Genomic DNA, 22,360 nt, shown 5'->3' with positions numbered 1-22,360 from the left:
TGCATGGATTGGTTCCTGAGCTAGAGTTGCAGTACTAACTCTAGCTCAGGAACCAATCCATGCAACAAACCTCGATGCCAACTCTGCCCACATATCTACACCAGCGACACCATCACAGGACCTAACCAGAACAGCCACACCATCACCGGTTCATTCACCTGCACATCCACCAATGTAATATACGCCATCATATGCCAGCAATGCCCCTCTGCTATGTACATCGGCCAAACTGCACAGTCTCTACGGAAAAGGATAAATGGACACAAATCAGATATTAGGAATGGCAATATACAAAAACCTGTAGGAGAGCACTTCAACCTCCCTGGCCACACTATAGCAGACCTTAAGGTGGCCATCCTGCAGCAAAAAAACTTCAGGACCAGACTTCAAAGAGAAACTGCTGAGCTTCAGTTCATCTGCAAATTTGACACCATCAGCTCAGGATTGAACAAAGACTGTGAATGGCTTGCCAACTACAGAACCAGTTTCTCCTCTCTTGGTTTTCACACCTCAACTGCTAGAACAGGGCCTCATCCTTCCTGATTGAACTAACCTCGTTATCTCTAGCTTGCTTGCTAGCATATATATACCTGCCCCTGGAAATTTCCACTACATGCATTTGAAGAAGTGGGTATTCACCCACGAAAGCTCATGCTCCAAAATGTCTGTTAGTCTATAAGGTGCCACAGGATTCTTTGCTGCTTTTAGTGACTTAGTTTTTAAAAAATATTAGGTCAAATGTAAATTATATTTAGAATCCAATAGGAAAGTAAAATTTGTAACTTACAGATTTAGAAGTTGCAAATTTATAACTTGTAAATTATAACTTGTTAGTTGTTTATCTTTCTAGTCTTTTGAAAGAACTTACATTTTGAAACTTGCCAATAGACTGTCAGTCACAATGAATATAGATTAAATGTTCTTAATCTCTTTCCTTAGGAGTCTTGCCCCCACCCTCCTACACACACAGTTTTAATTTTGTCCTGTTGAAACCATACAGCTTTCATGTTTTTGGACAGTTTAAGAACATATTTGCATGGTTTAGGTGTTGGAAATATAGACTAGAATTTGTTTTTACATATTTTCTTTTGTGCTTCAGGTCTCCTGAAGAACTTCCAAAGTAATATTTTATTAAATAAAGGCAGTAGAGTTAGGTTTTATCAAGATGGATGAATTGGCCATTGTAAACTTGAAAAATGGCTCGCATGAGTCTTTTAACATTAAAATGTCTTGAATCAAGGAGGGAATTCTCCCTAAAACACAAGCATTGGTCATAATTTCTATGAAGAGTGAAATGGGTTGTCTAGTTTTCACCTGGAAAGCTTTTGCAGACTGGGCCTAAGAAGACATCTGTTAATGTGCCTTTCTTGAAGAGTATCTCCTTATGTTGTATAATCTATCCTTTTATACTTAAGACCCTGTGATGGGAATAAGTGGCAAGAGATGCACAAGCATATGCAGTCAGTATTGTCGGCTGGTTGACATGCCACTGTTTGTCGGGAAAACCAAAGGATTCTACGCTGATGTTTTAGTGACAACAGGGAATCCAAGACTTGCTTCAGCCAGAGTTCAAAACAGAGAGGCTTCCAATAGCCAGAGCGCAGAAAAAGAGTTCTAGGTTTTCCTGGTTTTGAAAAAGCAAAGAGCCAAAGAAAACAGCTGTCTGTCTGTGTTTTTGTTGTTTTGGTTTTTGTATTTGTGCTCTGCAAACTCTAGGGGCATTAGGTATCTGTATTTAGTTGGGCTGATGAGATCTCATGTGTTCATTGGTGATAGCAGTTAAGTTCATCAACATTATCACGGTTGCAACGGCTTCTGGGGGTCAGGGACAAGATTTTAAACTCCTGATTTGCTGAGTACTTTGTGGGGCATCTGGAATAACTTAAAATTTGCCATTCTTGAATTTGAACTTCAAAATTCATTTAGTTTTGTGGATTTGTCCAGGATCATGCACAAGTTCTGTTTTTAAAATAAAATGTAGGAACAGTCTTCCCCATCACTGTCAGAAGCATGAGGCAGGTAACATCTAGTGGATTTCCATCCTATAAGGGCAGTACCTATGCCCCTTATTGAAAGAAGCAAATGTAAAAACTGATTAGCTCTGACTTGCAATTGCTGAGCTCTTAAATAGGGTTCAACAGATGGAAAATAAGTAGCCAAGAAAGAAGAAGCTATAGAATATATAGAAATAGAAAGCAGTTTTATTTAGTGTTCTTTGATCATACTGGGTGAAAGCTTGTGCGCATCATAATTAATTTGTATTATGTCGACTTACAATCAAGGGGAAAAACGGAATACGTGATAGTTGGTACACAAGAACGGGTTTAACTGTTGACTATTCTAGTATTGTAAAAAAGGACCACTGGGAAATTTTAGATTGACATAACCACCTTTTTTTCAAACACAGCTTTTTTTTAGAGACTGACGCTTTGGACATTGATTGCATCAATAACAAAGATAGATCCTTACTGAATATACCTTGGGCTTATTCCTAAGTGAAAGGAGTCAAACCAGTTCCCTGTAACTTGACATGCTTGTTTCTGCTTCCTAAGATGCTGAAACGTGGGGGAAAACAAGGGGTGGCAAACTTGACTAGGAGAAAAATCTTCATTAAAAAAGGAGACCTGGAAATTTAATCATCCTTTCTCCTACCCTGCCAAATAGAGGGCTGAGGCCTGTAAAAAGAACACTGTTGTAGTTAGTTACTAGAACAGTACGCATAAAGTTGAATATAATTATTATACTATTCACTTTGAACCTATTAAATGTTAAAGTTGTAGTTTGTTTTTGGTTTTTTTTCCCCAAATTAAAAGGGAATCACAGTTGATGGTGAAATAAACTGCATGTCCTCCTGTACTCAGAAATAGTTAAGCACTGTAAAGGTACTGCCTTGTTAGGCCATACTAATGGAGAATCTATATAACAAAAGGCATTATCTGTGCTATGGGTATATATCTGAGTTCCTCTGAGTGCCTCTACAAAATCTGACACACACAATTGTGCAAATGCAAGACAACATGCTTTAATATCCAGAGTACAATAGACATTGTAAACAGTTTTTTCAATTTGATGTGAAGAACACTAGATGGACTGAAAGTGAGTATTCAGGAGAAGAGAATTTTTAAAGTATGTGCCTTTAGTGGAAAAGGATCTTGGGATAGTAAGAGTCTAGCCTAATTTTTCTTGCTCTGAAGGAACAGAGAGCAGTTGAATAGAGTGGCCATATTAAGGCCCTGAAATGCTCTTGCTGACTTACAGGAAGTCAGTGTAGTTTCAAGTATCAATGTTGAATATTCATGGTCAAGTGCTTGGGAAGTCACTGCCATGTTCCACATTCTGTAGATGGCTTTCAGAGTTAACCCCAAATAAAAGGCTTTACTATAGTTTAGCCTAGTGGTCACTGTACATGGGTCACTGTAGCAAGTTCTGCATCTAGAAGAAAAGGGAACTTTGACACTTTAGATGATTTCTTTTTTTACTTTAAACTCATTCATAACTAATGTGGAAATCTGGTCTTTCAGGTGCAGGTCATGATAAAAAGTAGTATACCTACCTTGCAAACCATGAGAGAAATCAGTAAACGATTGCCAAAGATCAGGCAATGTTCTCTAACTAGTTTTGCCCATCCAATACCAGCTGTTTTGTATTTTTTAACTTAAGTCTTGCAATACGTTTTGTGTGAAACACAATACATTGTTATACATCATATTTTCTTATCTGGGTTGAATTTTAGCCAACCAATGTTCATATGAATTGTACTGCAAAAACCTGTCACATTGTTGTACATACTATAATAAAAACTTGTTTTTCCAGAAATTAGGAAAGCTGCTGAGGCACACTAGGAGCAAGTGGTTTTCAAATAATCCCCCCCCCCCCTTTCCCTTTTATAAGTAAATGCTGCTTTTGAGTTTATAAAGTTATGATAAATGACCTTAAACTTTTAGGCTGGGACTTTCAAAGGAGTCTAAAAGAGTTGAGATCCTAATTACCCTAGGCTCCTTTGAAAACCTGTCTTAATGAGTGTCACAGTATTTTGACATCCACAATTTAAAAACAAACAAACAACCTGTTGAGCCCCCAGCTTTCATATAAACTTTATTTTTGGTGTTAAGGGTGAGAACCACTCAGATTAACTTTTTATAATGAATAGTCAAAACAATCGTGGAAAGAAACTGTCCACTTAACCCCCTTTTCAAACCATTTAGAAGAAAACGATTATCTTTAGTTAAAACTTTTAACCATGATTCATATTGTAGATAATTTGAGCCATAAACCCATAAAACAGAGTTTATGAAAATCTTGACTGATAACTTTAACAGCCTTGTGGTATGTTGGTTTATTTCTTACTAATCATTTTTATTTAATTTCACTAGGACCATTTGCTGCTAAATGGGGTAGTTTAAGGCTGTATAATAATTGTGTTAATTTCTCAAGTGATCTAGTTCTAGATATGCAAGTTCTCTGACCCAACACCGGAACTGAGACTCTTAAATGTGGCTTAATTTTTTTTTTCCATGTAGCTGAGAAAATCTAGCACTGTTTTCTAACAGGAGAAAATCCTTTAACCCATTGGAAGATTGGGTTTTGGTGACCATGCTTTCTAGCCTGAACGCTTCTGAATGTTTAACAGTTTCTAACCATATAGCAGTCTGTCTATTGATACAGTGGAATCGCATCATAGGCGCCTTTTAACTTACGCGCTCAGCAATACAAAAAAAAGGGGGGGGGGGAATAACAGTTTAAATACTCAGAGGGGTAGCCATGTTAGTCTGGATCTGTAAAAGCAGCAAAGAGTCCTGTGGCACCTTATAGACTTAACAGATGAATTGGAGCATGAGCTTTCGTAGGTGAATACCCACTTAGTCGGATGCATGTAGTGGAAACTTCCAGGGGCAGATATATATGTATGTGCAAGTAAGAAAGAGAGGTATAGTTTAAATACTGTACCTGTAGTGAGGGCCATTCCGCTCAATAAGCGTTTGACTATATGCAATTTTTGCCTTACGCGCTGACTTCAGAACCTAACCCCCGCGTAAGATGCGACTCCCCTGTAGATCACTTACATGTACATGACCTCACCAAAGGGGTTTTGTGTACATCATGGAGAAGAATAATTTGGTCAGAATCCCACTCAAATCATTAAAAACCTGTGATTTAGGCCATAATACTGAGTGCTAATTTGTTGGGGTTTTTTTGGTTTGTTTAATTGTTGTTCAAGTCTGTGTAGGCTGCTGGCCTGTTTCCACATCCCAGGATGGTCACAATCTTTTCAAGCTCTTCCTTCAGGGTACAGTTTATTCAGCAAATACAATAAATCAGTTCAACATAGGGTTTCACACACAAACTCAACCTTCTGCAAGCCTCTTTTCCTTGAATCTTTCCCCTTGCTCCAGGGCCTTGCCCAGGAGACCATTTGCTTTATCTAGCTCTCCTTTCCAGCTGAGCTACTTGACCATCTCAGTTGGGAGGTTGCTTATGAGAAACTTGAGGCTGAGCCCAACTCTCCTTAAAGGGCCAACCACCCTGTGACATTGTGTCTCATGCTGTGCAGGTGTATAGACAAACAACATTACAACACATTTCAGTTGTGAAGTTTGAATTTACCTAAGTACTAGGGAAGTAAACAGTAAAAATAAGATGATTCCATTGTTTATAAACACCAGGAGTATGCTGTGTGTGGTGGTTTGTTTGTTTTTTTAAAGTATTGCCTTGATGGGTCAGGACAGATGCATGGTACTGTGAAGCTACAGAATGGGGCCTGTTCAAAAGATTTCTAAATATAGTGCCTCGGGTGCATATCTTTGATATCAAGAACACAAATGAGGAATTCCAAATCATATATTCTTGACCCTTTTCCTCTTGAGAAAACAAATTTTTGCAAGATACCCACAATAAGAGTCCTTGAAATCCAGTATTTTTTAAAAAATTAACTGAACCTTCACAAAGTACATACTCACTCCTTCCTCACTTCTTCATTGATGTTATTCTTGAGTATGCACATTCAATCCACCCCCTACTCCTGTATCACCCTCTCTTGTTCTGTCCCACACGAAACTTAGGCCATGGCTACACTGGCGCTTTACAGCGCTGCAGCTTTCGCACTCGGGTGTGAAAAAACACCCCCCTGAGCGCTGCAAGATACAGCGCTGTAAAGCCTCAGTGTAATCAGTGCCGCAGTGCTGGGAGCACAGCCCCCAGCGCTGCAAGCTACACCCGTAAGGGATGTGGTTTATGTGCAGCGCTGGGAGAGCTCTCTCCCAGTGCTGGCGCTCCGACCACACTCACACTTCAGCGCTTTGAAATGTCAAGTGTAGCCATACCCTTAGTCCCTTTCCTCCAGTCACTTATATACATGCTGAACTTCAAACCTCAGTTATCCAACTTAAATCCATAGGAATAGTCACAGCCTGAACCTGGGTTACTAGTATTAAAATGGATGACAATAACCCTTGGATTTCTTTTTCTTTGGTTTTTAACTTTTTCATGTTTTTATTTTGAAGTTGCTGCTTTCCACTGTCTTATCATACACTCATAGACTTTAGGGTCAGAAGGGACCAATATGATCATCTAGTCTGACCTCCTGCACAAAGCAGGCCACAGAATCCTACCCATCCACTTCTATAACAAACCCCATACCTACGTCTGAGTTATTGAAGTCTTCAAATTGTGGTTTGAAGACCTCAAGCTGCAGAGAATCCACCAGCAAGTGACCCATGCCCCACGCTGCAGAGGAAGGCGAAAAACCTCCAGGGCCTCTGCCAATCTGCCCCGGAGGAAAATTCCTTCCCAACCCCAAATATGGCGATCAGCTAAACCCTGAGCATGTGGGCAACACTTAACAGCCAGCACTCAGGAAAGAATTCTCTGCAGTAACTCAGATCCCATCCCATCTAACATCCCATCACAGACCACTGGGCATACTTACCTGCTGATAATCAAAGATCAATTTCTAAAATTAAGCTATTCTATCATACCATCCCTTCCATAAACTTATCAAACTTAATCTTAAAGCCAGATATGCCTTTTGCCCCCACTACTCCCCTTGGAAGGCTGTTCCAGAACTTCACTCCTCTAATGGTTAGAAACCTTCGTCTAATTTCAAGTCTAAACTTCCTAGTGTCCAGTTTATACCCATTTGTTCTTGTGTCTACATTGGTACTAAGCTTAAATAATTCTTATCCCTCCCTAATATTAATCCCTCTGATATATTTATAAAGAGCAAACATATCCCCCCTCAACCTTCTTTTGATTAGGCTAAACAAGCCAAGCTCTTTGAGTCTCCTTTCAGACAGGTTTTCCATTCCTCGGATCATCCTAATAGCTCGTCTCTGAACCTGTTCCAGTTTGAATTCATCCTTCTTAAACATGGGAGACCAGAACTGCACACAGTATTCCAGATGAGGTCTCACCAGTGCCTTATATAACGGTACTAACACCTCCTTATCTTTACTGGAAATACCTCTCCTGATGCATCCTGAAACTGTATTAGCTTTTTTAAGGGCCATATCACATTGGCGGCTCATAGTCATCCTGTGATCAACCAATACTCCAAGGTCCTTCTCCTCCTCTGTTGCTTCCAACTGATGTGTCCCCAATTTATAACTAAAATTCTTATTATTAATCCCTAAATGCATGACCTTGCAGTTTTCACTATTAAATTTCATCCTATTACTATTACTCCAGTTTACAAGGTCATTCAGATCATCCTGTATGATATCCTGGTCCTTCTCTTTGTTAGCAATACCTCCCAGCTTTGTGTCATCCGCAACCTTTATTAGCACATTCCCGCTTTTTGTGCCAAGATCAGTAATAAAAAGGTTAAGTAAGGTTGATCCCAGAACTGATCCTTGAGGAACTCCACTAGTAACCTCCTTCCAGCCTGACAGTTCACCCTTCAGTACGACCCGTTGTAGTCTCCCCTTTAACCAGTTCCTTATCCACCTTTCAATTTTCATATTGATCCCCATCTTTTCCAATTTAACTAATAATTCCCCATGTGGAACTGTGTCAAATGCCTTACTGAAATCGAGGTAAATTAGATCTACTGCATTTCCTTTGTCTAAATAATCTGTCACCTTCTCAAAGAAGGAGATCAGGTTGGTTTGGCACGATCTACCTTTTGTAAAACCATGTTGTAATTTGTCCCTATTACCATTGACCTCAATGTCCTTAATTACTTTCTCCTTCAAATTTTTTTCCAAGATCTTAGATACTACAGATGTCAAACTAACAGGCCTATAGTTACTCGGATCACTTTTTTTCCCCTTTCTTAAAGATAGGAACTATGTTAGCAATTCTCAGTGGTATGGTACAACCCCTGAGTTTACCGATTCATTAAAAATTCTTGCTAATGGGCTTGCAATTTCATATACCAGTTCCTTTAATATTCTTGGATGAAGATTATCTGGGCCCTCCGATTTTGTCCCATTAAGTTGTTCAAGTTTGGCTTCTACCTCAGATGTGGTAATATCTACCTCCATATCCTCATTCCCATTTGTCATCCTTCCATTGTCCCTAAGCTCCTCATTAGCCTTATTAAAGACTGAGGCAAAGTATTTATTTAGATATTGGGCCATGCCTAGGTTATCCTTAACCTCTGTTCCATCCTCAGTGTTTAGCGATCCCACTACTTCTTTCTTTATTTTCTTCTTATTTATATGGCTATAGAACCTTTTAATATTGGTTTTAATTCCCTTTGCAGGGTCCAACTCTACATGGCTTTTGGCCTTTCTCACTTTATCCCTACATGTTCTGACCTCACTAAAGTAGCTTTCCTTGCTAATCCCACCCATCTTCCACTCCTTGTAGGCTTTCTGCTTTTTCTTAATCACCTCTCTGAGATGCTTGGTCTACAACTCCTGCCTATGTTTTTTTTTTTCCCCTTTCTTGGGATTCAGGCTTCTGATAGTTATGTGATTATATGGATGCTTGTTATCAGGAAAGTCTAATTATGGGAGCCAAGTCCACCAATTATCCCTAAAGAACTACAATAAATAGCCAACACTTACAGAAAGTGGGATTTATTGTCTGAATTAAAAAAGAGCACTTCAAATCCCTTGCGAAGCCCAGTTACTCTTTGGACTCCAAACTGATTGTGTGGAATGCATAGACTGCCACCTTCAGGGTATATATTGTAAGGTAGAGCAGGAAATTTTTGGTGATTAGGCTCTTACGGACTTTTGATTAAGTATATGTTAATATCAGTATCTTTCACTGAAGTATCTCACATTTAAGAACTGGACATTTTTATTTTTGTGGCTCACAATAATGGTATCTAACAAAGAAAAGCTTCTGTAATAAACTTTAACATTGCTGAAATGTAGACTGCATATTAAAATCTTTTTTTCCAGGGAGTTTTGGTATTCAGATTGCCTATTAGACCAAATAGTTCTCCAGTTACTAGGGAAAACAAACAAGATCCAAATAATCCCTGGGAAAAATGGACTATTTAGTAGAAAACAGGATAGACAGGCTACCTCCTTTCACTTTCAAAAAGTATTAAAAATATTCTGCTAGGAAACAAAGCAGGCGTAGGCAACCTATGGCGAGCTAATTTTCAGTGGCACTCACACTGCCAGGGTCCTGGCCACCGGTCTGAGGGGCTCTGTATTTTAATTTAATTTTAAATCAAGCTTTTTAAACGTTTAAAAAACCTTATTTACTTTACATACAACAATAGTTTAGTTATATATTATAGAGAGACCTTCTAAAAATGGTCAAATGTATTACTGGTACGCGAAACCTAAAATCAGAGTGAATAAATGAAGACTCGGCACACCACTTCTGAAAGGTTGCCAACCCCTGCCTTAAAGGATGGACAGCAGTCTCTTGAATTGGGAGAGGAGGATATAAAAGTGACTAGAATTCTGGAAATGTAGCTGGGCTGTACTGGGCAAATATCCACTCCTTGTGAGAGTTTTGAGTATACAGATCTTCAGGATTAGTTTTAGTTCCATTGCAGTAGGACCCCAACCAGAAAATATTGTACCTTCAACGTGGCATTATGAGGGTAGTGGAGAATCCGACATACCTTTTCAAATCTGTTTTCGTTTTAGAACATAGGTTCATAAACCTAGGGGCGATGGGAGATTACAATTCCCCAGATGGGGGAGGGATGCCCCAAAATGTGTGTTACATTGTATGGAAAAGGTTGAGGACCACTGCTGCCCCCCTCTGGTTTCTTTACTGAACAACCTCTTTCATCTCTCCCTTTCCAAAATGAAAAGGCAATGAGTGGCTAGAAAGTTATTGTAGTAGAAGGTATGTCAGAGAGTAAATATCTTCCGCCTAGGAAATGTTTGTGTTCTTCCTTCACACATTTTTTCCATTCTCAGCATTTATTTAGTAGCAAGAGTCCATTATCCTGTGAAAAATATTCTGTTCAATTGTCATTACTTTTAAAGGAAAATTGTGGTGCAGTTGAGGAGATATAGAATTCGTGTGTTTTAAAGATAAATGTTGAAGTTCTGAAAGAACCTTTATCTAAGTATTTTCAAATATTTACATGGTGCCTGTGTGATTGATTGTGTATTGTTGATGATAGACTTGGTTCTGTGGAATATCCAAAGCAGCACACAGTCCTGAACTGAAGAATTTACAGTCTATGAAAGCTCTACAGTATTCTAATCTCCCTTTATTCTAAAGTTGCTTTCTAATTTTTTGTGGCTGTACAAACTTTAATGTTTGTTTGTTTGTTTGTTTTTCTTTTCTCTGTTACTGTGTGGGGAAAACCTGCTTGCATAAAGGGAAACTGATTAACCAGATAACTATACATAAGATGAAACGTTCTCATATATTCATGAAGTAAACAAATTAATACAGTCAAAGATACTAAGGCCAGAAGGGGCGACTGTGATCATCTAGCCTGATCTGTATAACAGTCTATAGAACATCCCCATTATTATTCCTAGAATATATATTTTAGAAAAAAACATAAAGATGAGAGAGAGTGACTGTTTTATAACAAAAGGTTAAAATAATACAGAAGTATGACTTAAGTAGTCAGTGTTCCTCTACCAAAACTAACTTTGTAGAACTCCTTTTTTTCATGGCACAGGGCAAAAAGAGTGTGTGTATATACACTATTTTCTGTTGGTAATTTGTAATTACAAAGTAAACCAGAGGAAAAAATATGCACAATATGAATGTTTGTTTAAAACAAAAACACAAGCCCCCTAAACTAGCTTTAAGTGCCCTCAATCCATAGAATCATAGAATATCAGGGTTGGAAGGAACCTCAGGAGGTCATCTAGTCCAATCCCCTGCTCAAAGCAGGACTAATCCTCAATTAAATCATCCCAGACAGGGCTTTGTCAAGCCTGACCTTAAAAACCTCTAAGGAAGGAGATTCCACCACCTCCCTAGGTAACCCATTCTAGTGCTTTACCACCTTCCTAGTGAAAAAGGTTTTCCTAATATCCAACCTTATCAGATTTCTTTTGGCCCAATCCTCTAATTTGTCTAGGTCAATGTGGATCCTATCTTTACCCTCCATCTTATCTACCACTCCTCCCAGTTTAGTGTCATCTGCAAACTTGCTGAGTTGCCATCCTCCAGATCATTAATAAAGATATTGAACAAAACCGGCCCCAGGACCAACCATTAGGGCACTCCGCTTGATACTGGCTGCTAACTAGACATGGAGCCATTGATCACTACCCACTGAGCCTGGGGATCTAGCCAGCTTTCTATCCACCTTATAGTCCATTCATCCAATCCATACTACTTTAACTTGCTGGCAAGAATACTGTGGGAGACCGTATCAAAAGTATTGCTAAAGTCAAGGAATAACACATTCACTGCTTTCCCCTCGTCCACAGAGCCAGTTATCTCATCACAGAAGGCAATTAGGTCAGTCAGGCATGACTTGCCCTTGGTGAATCCATGCTGACTGTTCCTGATCACTTTCCTCTCCTCTTAAGTGCTTCAGAATTGATTCCTTGAGGGACCTACTCTATGAATTTTCCAGGTACTGAGTGGAGGCTGACTGGCCTGTAGTTCCCCGGGACCTCCCCCGATTGCCATGAGTTTTCAAAGATAATGGCCAATGGCTCTGCAGTCACATCTGCCAACTCCTTTAGCACCCTTGGATGCAGTGCATCTGACCTCATGGGCTTGTGCTTGTCCAGCTTTTCTAAATAGTCCTGAACCACTTCTTTCTCCACAGAGGGCTGGTATCCTCCTCCCTATACTGTGCTGCCCAGTGCAGTAGTCTGGGAGCTGACCTTGTTTGTGAAGACAGAGGCAAAAAAAGCATTGAGTACATTAGCTTTTTCCACATCCTCTGTCACTAGGTTGCCTCCCCCATTCAGTAAGGGGCCCACACTTTCATTGGCCACGTTCTTGTTGCTAACATACCAGTAGAAACCCTTCTTGTTACTCTTAACATCCCTTGCTAGCTGGAACTCCAAGTGTGATTTGGCCTTCCTGATTTCACACCTGCATGCCTGAGCAATATTTTCATAGTCCTCCCTTTTCATTTGTCCAATTTTCCATTTCTTGTAAGCTTCTTTTTTGTGTTTAAGATCAGCAAGGATTTCACTGTTAAGCCAAGCTGGTCACCTGCCATATTTACTATTCTTTCTACTATGCTTCCATGTTTTGTTAAATAATTTTTTGAACACATATCACTAAACCTCCTTTTGAATGATCAGTATATTAGAGTTCATTGATTTTTCATTTTAATTGTTCAGAATAAGAAGAGCTTTTGTGAACTTCTTAGAGAATAGTGGGAGACTAAGATTGCTATTTGTTAGTTAGTCATGAGTCGGCATCTTGCCTTGTCTGGCCCTGGCAGTGATTTGCTATAATGTAGAGAGCTTTCATTTGTGAGCTCCAAGATCCTTTGAAATTTGCCCAAGTGGTGTGTAGCCCCTAGATGAAATGATGAATAAATAAAAAGTTACTCCCAATATATAATGAGGTCAGAATTAATGTGTTGGGCAATTCCAGAAGTAGGGCCAAAAATTCTAGCTCTCATACTCAAGTGTGTCTATAAATATTATAAAACTTCTAGGAAAAGGCAATAAAATATCCTTTTTCCTTTCGCACTTTCCCTCTTTCTACATTATGTTCTCCTTTTTTGCAATTTTTTCTTGAGTAGTATCACCTTTTAATTTTTCTTCCAATTTTGTTTTGAGTATCAAGAGCCTTAGTTTTTGATTCACGGTGTGCATGTTCTTTCCTTCCCAATCAAAAACCGTGTTGTAGAACCTGATTGGCACCACAGACCTCTATAGGAGGTTATTGGCACTGAACTGATGTTCTCCCTAGTTGTCATTGTGGAACTTAATGAAGTTGCGGGTAGTGATATGAATATATTGATAGACTTCTGTAGTTTCATATGTATTGTCCCTTGTTGCTTCTGTCATTATTAATGATGCTAATGTGCCTCTTCTTGCAGTCACTTTATACCAGGGGTCAGCAACCAATGGCATGTGTGCCAGAGGTGGCACATGAGCCAATTTTTGATGGCACACAGTGTGGGCTGAGCCGCTCAGCCCGCCGCCGCTCTGGGGCTTTCCTCCGACGGCTCCTGCCAGCTGGGATCCCACCGCTGGTCCCACTCAGTGCTCGCTGCTGGCCTGGGTGACCGAACTCCAGGCTGGCAGGAGCTGGCAGCGGAAACCCCAGAGCAGGGCAGGCTGAGCCTCTCAGCCAGCTGCCGCTCTGGGGTTCCCACTGCTGGCCCCTTTCCAGCTGTGGTCCTGCCACCGGTCCCACTCAGCGCCCACTGCTGGTGAAGGAACCCCAGGCTGGTGGTGGTGGTGGAGGGACCCCGGCTGGCAAGGGGTCAGCAGCTGGAACCCCAGAGCAGCAAGCCGATTTTTTGATGGCACGCAGTGCGGGCTGAGCCGCTCGGCATGCAGTGCGGGCTGGGGCTTTTTGCCACTGGCTTCTGCCAGCTGGGGTCCTAATGCTAGTCCCACTCAGCGCCCGCTGCAGGCCTGGGTGAAGGAACCCCAGGTTGGCAACGGGCTGAGACCCTGGCTGACAGGAGCCAGCGGCCGAAACCCCAGAGCGGTGGCAGGCTAAACCACTCAGTCTTTGCTCTGCGGTTCCGACTGTTGGCCCCTTGCCAGCCAGGGTCCCCCACCCCCACCGCAACCCCACTCACCTTGCTTCTGATTGGAGTTCCAGCGCAGGCCCCCTGCCAGACAGGGTCCAGGCCTCCAGCCCTACCAGCCGCCAGCTCCACTCACCTAGCTGCCGATCTGGGGTTCCAGCCAGTTAACAACTGATCACTCAGAAGCCTGTATGCAGCTTAAAGTATCCAAATACATGCCAGACATTAAACTGATAAGAGCGTCATTTTTAATTTAATTTTAAATAAAGCTTCTGAAACATTTTGAAAACCTTGTTTACTTTTAATATATATATCCAAACTACTGTTATGCTTATAGACTTATAGAGAGACCTTCTAAAAAACATTAAAGTTAGAGTGTGTACATGAAGACTCGGCACACCACTGCTGAAAGGTTGATGACCCCTGCTTTATACAATTACAGTAACTCCCCACTTAACGTCCTCTCGCTTAATGTTGTTTTGATCTTGCGTCCCTGCTCAGTTATAGAACATGCTCCATTTAAAGTTGTGCAATGCTTCGCTATAATGTCCTTTGGCTGCCTGCTTTGTCCACAGCTGGCAGCCCCCCATCAGCTCCCTTACACCCCCCCTTCCCCACCGTGCAGACCCTGTGGATCAGTGCCTTCCACCACCACCTCCTCATGCCTCCTGCCTGCGGCAATCAGCTGGCTTGCAGCATTCAGGAGGGAGAGGAGAGGAGCAAGGACTCAGCACGCAGGCTCCCCCTGCCTCCCAAATGCCGCACACCAGCTGATTGCGGTGGGCAGGGGGCAGCTGGGGAGAGCCTTTGCCGAGTTCTCACTCCTCCCTCCCCCCCTTGCCCCCAACCGTCACAAGCCAGCTGATTGCAATTTTCCCCTGAAATCTTAACGCCCCCTCCCCCCATTTACATTCATTCTTATAGGGAAATTGGATTCACTTAACATCCTTTCATTTAGTCGCATTTTTCAGGAACGTAACTACAATATTAAGAGAGGAGTTACTGTATGTGGTATTGCACAGCCTTATCTAATGATAAACCAAGTTTTAAGTTCAGGGTGTCTGAACTGCTGCAGAATTTACTTGGGGCTAATGCCTATAACAAGATCTCATATGTCAAAGATCCATTTCAGCTATATGTCTGATGTTCTAGAAACTTCTTTCTTGGTGATACATATTTTATGTTTCCTTTGAGGCCACTTCTTATGAAAATGTGTTGGTTTTTTTTGTTGTTTTTTTTTTTTACCTTCTCACAGGAACAAAATCTAAATACTTGTATATTTTTTCATTTTATAAATTATAAGTAAAAGCAAATAAATATGAAATATTATACGTAATGGTGTACATCTTGCTTTTCAGACCAGAATCTGTAGAAGCTAGCCCTGTGGTAGTCGAAAAATCAAACAGTTATCCACACCAGTTATATACCAGCAGTTCTCATCACTCTCACAGTTACATTGGTTTGCCTTATGCGGTAAGTTTAGAACTTTGAGTATTTGTGTGAGGTTCCAACTTTTTTAATCAAATTTTTTTGAAGCACATTTAAAGTTCTGTATTGTATGTGGACGAGGAAGAGGGGGTCACTTAAAAGCCAGATATACAAAAAGACAAGCATAGTTTTTAGAGTTCTGTTTAATGCTCTTTTACTGTTTGTAATGCTCAGAATCTTAAACTTTCCAGTTTTGTTGTTTTCTGTTGAATAAACATTTGCTTTGCTCAAATGAGCTTCTGAGTGGATGTATATAGAGCCTGTATAGGCAATGTTCAATACTGCTGCTGATGCAGTAGTAGTAAAATCTAGTGTTTGCAGCTGTGCTTCCAGAATGATTTGATATTAGTACATAAACAGACACTTAGTTTTCAAGCTGCTTTATCTCCGTTTTCTTGTTTGTGTAAAGTTAAATGTGGATTTAGATATCTGGGAACCTATCAGTGGGAGCTGCTGGAATCATTTTTGAAGTGTAGGGCATTATGTAGGTGTTTAAATGTGAATTTAGGAGCATAACTTTGGGCTTCTGTTTTTGAATGTTTTCATTCTGGCTATGAATTTAGAAACCTGACTTCCAAACAAAAGTGGGTATAGGAATCCTTCTGAGAAGTTTGAAAATGAATATTGATTATTGTGTAGATCCATGTCAAGATAACTGTGGGTTTTTCAAAAAATCATGCAGGACCATAACTATGGTGCTCGTCCTCCTCCAACACCTCCAGCATCTCCTCCTCCATCAGTTGTTATCAGCAAGAATGAAGTAGGCATATTTACCACTCCTAATTTTGATGAAACTTCCAGTGCTACCACCATCAGCACATCAGAGGATGGAAGCTATGGAACTGATATTACCAGGTGCATTTGTGGTTTTACCCATGATGATGGATACATGATTTGTTGTGACAAATGCAGGTAAAATATTTTATATGAATTAAGATGTTAATACATATGTACATGTTTTTTTATTTTTTAATTAAACTGTAGTAGTAAGCAGTTTTGAAATAACTAATTGCTTTAGATTGTGTTCAATTTTAGGGTAGGGGAACCGCCATCAAAACAGAGGCTCTTCCAAGTGTAATGTAGGCCATGTAACTGTCTTAATCGACAAAACAGAAGTTCAAGGAGGGAAAGAGTTTCACACTTTGTTCCAATCTACTGTTTTGTGTCTGGTTGCTCCATTGTAAATATTTAGGAGTCTACTCTTCTGTCAGTAGTGGGGCTTTTTGCAGGCCATTCACATTATCCATTAAAGTCAGTCTAGTCCAGCGTTTCTCAGATGCGGCCACCAGGGGCTTTTCGTGCAGCCACAGCCTCCTGGGCAGTGGTGGGGAGTGGGAGGAGGTAGGGGTGGGGAAAACAAACATACAAATACCACTTTTCACATAAATGGATTTACTAGCTAGCAAGTCTTTTGCCTTTAAAAAAAAAAATAACAGAAGACAAGAACATGCAAAGCATGTTATTTGTTTTGATTTTGTTTAGTTCCAGTAAAGAATAGACACAACTGTACATTATTTTTATTATAGAGTCTGCAATAAAAATCTACTTAAATTACAATTTGGACATGTGTATATGTGCATATTTATTTATTTTTCCTAAAATTAATGAAGTAGTTAGGAAAAATTGTCAGAGCAGCCATCAGCAAGAATTGGGGGCCGCACTCTGAGGCCACCAAAATATTTCTTTAGACACTGCTTGGTCTAGTCCTTTGGAAGGCATACTTTCATGTTCTGGTTAATGCAAAATATTAGCACACTGTTTTATCAACCTAAATACTGTACACTAAAACTAAATATTTCTATTAATGGTGAATATTACGTGTAGCACTTGACAAGAAATGTTTTAAGAACAATTTAAAAAAACATGTTGTGTTATGAAGACATTGCTATCAAGACCTGCTGAGACGAACGAATGAATTTACTAAAAACTGTTTTCTGCTGCAACATTCATTTAGTTTCAGTGCAATGTATTACCCTCTGGCTGTTCTAATAACACTTACTCTTTCTATATTTTTAAAGTGCTGAAGGAGGAGCATTTTGTAGAGGAGAAATGTGGCTGAGGGTGCAGTGAGACTCAAACAACTGTTGGGATGGAAATGCAGAGGGATCAGTGGAATGTAAAATAAATAGTCAGGTAGTGGGATCAGGGGGTGGGATCGGGTGATAGTTCAGAGAAAGCAATTTGTGTGTTGCTTTAGGGATAGCACAAGCCATATAGAAAATGACTTTGGAAATACACTTCTTCTTTGAGTTGATGCAGCCGTGTGTTCCACTTAGATGTGTGCGTGCTCAGTGCAATGGAACTGGATAACTTTGCCTAGCAGTACCCATAGAGGGGCAGCACTTGCGCATTGTGGCCATACCCCCTCCCCATGCGATATGAGGAATTGCTGCTTGGGCCCCCCTCTGTTCCTTCTCACCACGCGTGGCTGGAGTCGGAGTTCTGTGTGGTTTTCATCCCACAGTCCCTCTATTTATTGACTTTTCTAGTTGTATATAGTTAACTAGTATCCTTAGAATAGTGTTAGTTGGATTTCGTGTGTGTTAGCTGTAATTTAAGTATTTCCCTGGTGATGCCCTCACCAGGGTTAAAACATCGTCTGTTGTATGGGGGAGTGATCCCCAGGAGTGATCGCAATGTGGTGCTTGCTGTGCCTAAGTGAAGCCTACATCAAGGAGCGATGTTCAATTTGCAGATGATTCACAGAAAGCTCAGTGAATGGTCGTTGTGATGGTGTATCTTAGGAAGAAAGGAATCCATATCTTTCTGTATCTGGATGCCTCGTTACTGAGGGGCAGGTCCAGAGAGGAAGCTTTGTCATATCAACACTATACTGTGCTTGCTCGGCCATCTGGTTCTTATCCTAAACACTCAGAAAATCGAGTTCATTGGGCCCTAATAGACTTAACAAGTTCAAGAGCTTTTCTGCTGACTGACTGTTTTCAAGTGATTTGCCACTTTTTGCCTCAGTCTGCAGTCTCAGTCTTCCATGACAGTTCAGATTTGCTTGGGGCTCTTGGGCCACATGTCCACTTGCACACAGGTGGGCCAGTTCACAGGGTTGCACCTTTGCCCCCTCCAAATGTGGCTTAGGATGGTTTACTATCCAACTATTTACCCCTTGGCCAGATTGGTCTGCCGTCCTCAACTGTTCATGGACTCCCCGCAGTGGTGAACATGGTCTGGAGATCATTTGCCAGTGTGTTCTCTTCATCTGGTCCTTGTCAACTAGGTTTGCTGTTGCGATGCCTCCCTAATGGGTTGGGGAGTACACCTGCAGTCACTGAAAGTTCAAGGTCCTGTGGTTAGAGCCGAAGTCCTCACTGCATATCAACGTGGTGGAGCTTCGGGCCGTCTACAATTCATGTCCTGCTTTTCTGGACTATTTCAGGGTCTCAGTGGTTTTCATACTTACTGATACTATCACTGCATTCTATTATATGAACTAACAAGGGGGAGCACACTCCAGGATGCTCTGCCAAGAGGCAATCAGGTTGTGACAGTTTTGCATTGAGGAGAGCATTTCACTGATAGTCAACTACCTGGATTCCAGAGTCATTTTGAAGACCATCTCAGCAGGAATTTCTTCCTGAGTCACAAGTGGTCTGAAGACAAGTGTCTTTTAGGCCATCGTTGCAAATTGGGGCATTCTGATGATCGACTCGTTTGCAGTGAGGGACAACAGGAAATGTCACCTGTTCTGCTCCCAAGGAGTCCTTAGTCTGGGCTCCTGTCTGACCCTTTCTATCTCAGCTGGCACTTGGCTCTCCTGTACATTTTTCCCCAATCCCAATCATCCCACTGGTCAGTCTCAAGCTGAAGGCAGATCAGGCCAAGCTCATTCTTGTTTCCCCAGTGTGACTGAGGCAGTGCTGGTTCTCTACTTGTGCTGTCAATTCAACCTCCCATGCCCTTTACTCTCCACCCCAAACTACTCACACAGAATCACAGTCACACATTATGTCCAGTTCTCAGCTCCCTGCATCTCATGGTGTGGCTACTTTGTGGCTAAATTAAGAGGAAGAGCAGTATTTGGAAGCTGTTTAGCAGGCCTTACTCAAAAGTAGAAAGATCTCTATCAGAATGGCCTAGTCAGTGAAATGGAAGCTGGTTTGGTGTGTCATTTGCCCATGGAATTCAACCGACATTGGCTTCTCTCCAGAATATCTTGGAATACCTGCTATGCTTTCAAGTTGTTGGGACTTGTGCTTAATTCATTGAAAGCGTATCTGGCAGCGATATTTTTTCATTCTCCTCTTCAGGGAAGTTTGGTCTTTTCCAATAATATGGTAGCAAGATTCTTAAAAGGACTACTTTTGTCTCCATTCTCCAATCTGGAGTGCCGGTTCTTCTGTGGGAAGTTAATGTGGTACTAACGGCTTTAATAGGACCTCCTTTCAAACTCATGGCATCTTGTCTGTGTCCACTTTTGTGGCTGAAAACTGCATTCCTGGTAGCAATAGCATCCAGAAGAAGATTGTGTGAGTTGCAGGCTCTGATAGCAGGGCCTCCTTATACACAGTTCTCTAAGGGCAAAGTGACTTTAGACGAAAATTTTGAGTGTGATTGTGAAGTGGTTTCTCAGTTTCATTTGAACCAGGCGCTGTATTTACTTGTATTTTCTCAAAAGCGACATTGATCTCCGGAGTAACAGTGTGTCCATACATTAGATTGTAGGCAACGTCTAGCCTTCTGTCTGGACAGGACTAAACCATTTCATGCTTTGTCTTGCCTCGCCTCTTTGTCATATGCAGATTGTATGAAGGGTCAAGTGGTCCTTCACAGACTGTCTCTAAATGAATAACATCCTGTATCAAAACTCTGTATGAAATAGCTTCAAGTATGCCTCCTCAGCAGATGTGAGCTCATTGTATAAGAGCTAAAACAACATCAGTAGTGTTCCTTAATGATATCTCAGTACTGGACATTTTCAGAGTGCTACATGGTCATCCATCCATACATTTATGAACCATTATTCCTTTACTGCATTTTTCAAGGCGGATGCAAGTTTTGATAAGGCAGTCCTGCACTTGTTGTTTTGGTAGACTCCAAGCCCTGCTTCCCAGGATGGGTACTGCTTGTGAGTCACCTAAGTGGAATACATGGCTGCATCTAGTCGAAGAGGAAATGGTCACTTACTGTAACTGTGGTTCTTTGAGATGTGATGTAGACATGTATTCCATTACCCACTCTCTATCCTCTTTGCATTGTAGTTTAGTTTTGGGGCATTTGGTGTGAAAGAACTAGGGGAATGGGGAAGGAAATTGTGGCAGCGTCACCTCATATAGCCAGTGGAGAGGCTATGGTCACGAGGCGCGAGTGTCGAGCCTCTATTGGTATGTCTAGGCAAAATTTTTCGGCTCCAATGGGCTGGGCATGCACACACCTAAGTGGAATACATGTCTACGTCGCATCTTGAAGAACCAAAGTTGCATTAAGTAACTGTTTCTTTTGACCGAACATGTCCAGTGTGCCACAGTCACTAAAAAAGCGTCAATCTTAAATGCATTAATTTCAGAAGACTATACACATGGAATATTTATTTATTTTCAGTGTTTGGCAGCACATTGACTGCATGGGGATTGACAGGCAGCATATTCCTGATATCTATCTGTGTGAACGTTGTCAACCTAGGTGAGTAGCATATGGCTAATAATGGTGTGTGCATGCAATTTCAAACTCTAACTAGAATATTAGAGACTATAAAATGAATAAGTTGCCTTTTTAATATGTTGATTTATTGAAAGTGAGTCTATCACAAAGTAGCAAGCAGGTTCTGTGTTATAAAGAAGCATACCAAACATGTTAACAAATAAAATTCTTGAAGTGTTAAGCAGAAAACTTGAAAGAGAATTGCATCTGTTGCTAGGTCATCTGGAAGTAAAACGACTAATTAGATACCTCATCCACTGTTATTTCTTTGTTTCAGGCTTCATTACAGAGAGTGTAGTGGGAAAATACCTTCTCTTCTCAGGTGATAAAGATCAGACGTTGTCAAACTGGGGTTTTAAGAGGAGATGCTGGAAAAGCTGTTAAATCAAAGGGCAACAGGTCACTAGGACTAAATGTCATAAACCTAACAATGGGTAGCAAATATGAAATTGTATTAGTTAGTTGGAGGACAGCAAATATTAGAACTACCTTTTACTGAGGGTGATCCAGGAGTATAATAGGAACCGACCTGATATATGATTCTGGACCTGTTAGCTGTCGTGGTTCTCTCATCACGGTTTGGCTGCTGAGGTGATTTAGCCCTCCAGCCAAGTCATGTAAAGTCCACGCTTTCTAGGTATCAAGTGCAAACAACAGAAAGTGTCTTTTACCCACATCTTAAGCTGAGCACCAGGGCAAGTATCTATGGCACAGGTACAGCTGACCAACCTTCTTTAAGTGCCTGCTCACCCTGTGACATAGGGATTAAAGAACAGTGAGTCCTGTTTCAGTCCAAGTATGTTGGTTGAGGGAATAATGAAAGAAATGTGCTATGATAGGCACACACTGCACAGCTTTTGTAAAAAAGTAAATCATGTCACCCCAAAATGGTGGCTAAGAGGAGGAGAAATGATAAATCTAATTTATTTGGACTTGCAAAAGGTTTTTCAAAGTTCCTCACAAAAGGCTGTGAAGGGAGTGGGGGAAGAAATTAGCTTTTTTTCTTCTTTGCTGTGTTAAATAGATCTGAGGGTTTTTTTTGTTTTTTAAAGGAGGGGATGGAGTTTGTGCCTGTAAATGGGATATGGGTTTTTGTTGTGTGTTTTAGTGTTTTGTTTTGTTTTTTCCAATTACACTGGAAATTCAAATCCTTTC

At 40.8% G+C, this 22,360-nt stretch overlaps 1 protein-coding gene across 2 annotated transcripts in view; it reads left to right on the top strand.

Moving 5' to 3' along the window:
- KMT2E (lysine methyltransferase 2E) overlaps positions 1-22,360 on the top strand; it is a 128,239-nt gene that overhangs the window by 23,727 nt on the left and 82,152 nt on the right. For both annotated transcript variants that reach the window (XM_030553090.1, XM_030552998.1), the window contains exons 3-5: positions 15,424-15,538; positions 16,236-16,465; positions 21,107-21,187. In XM_030553090.1, coding sequence (XP_030408950.1) covers positions 15,424-15,538; positions 16,236-16,465; positions 21,107-21,187 — 426 coding nt within the window. The remainder of the gene's footprint in view (positions 1-15,423; positions 15,539-16,235; positions 16,466-21,106; positions 21,188-22,360) is intronic.

The sequence above is a fragment of the Gopherus evgoodei genome, chromosome 1 (assembly GCF_007399415.2).
Source record: "Gopherus evgoodei ecotype Sinaloan lineage chromosome 1, rGopEvg1_v1.p, whole genome shotgun sequence".
Lineage (NCBI taxonomy): Eukaryota > Metazoa > Chordata > Testudines > Testudinidae > Gopherus > Gopherus evgoodei.
This window is presented reverse-complemented; position numbering and strand designations above follow the sequence as displayed.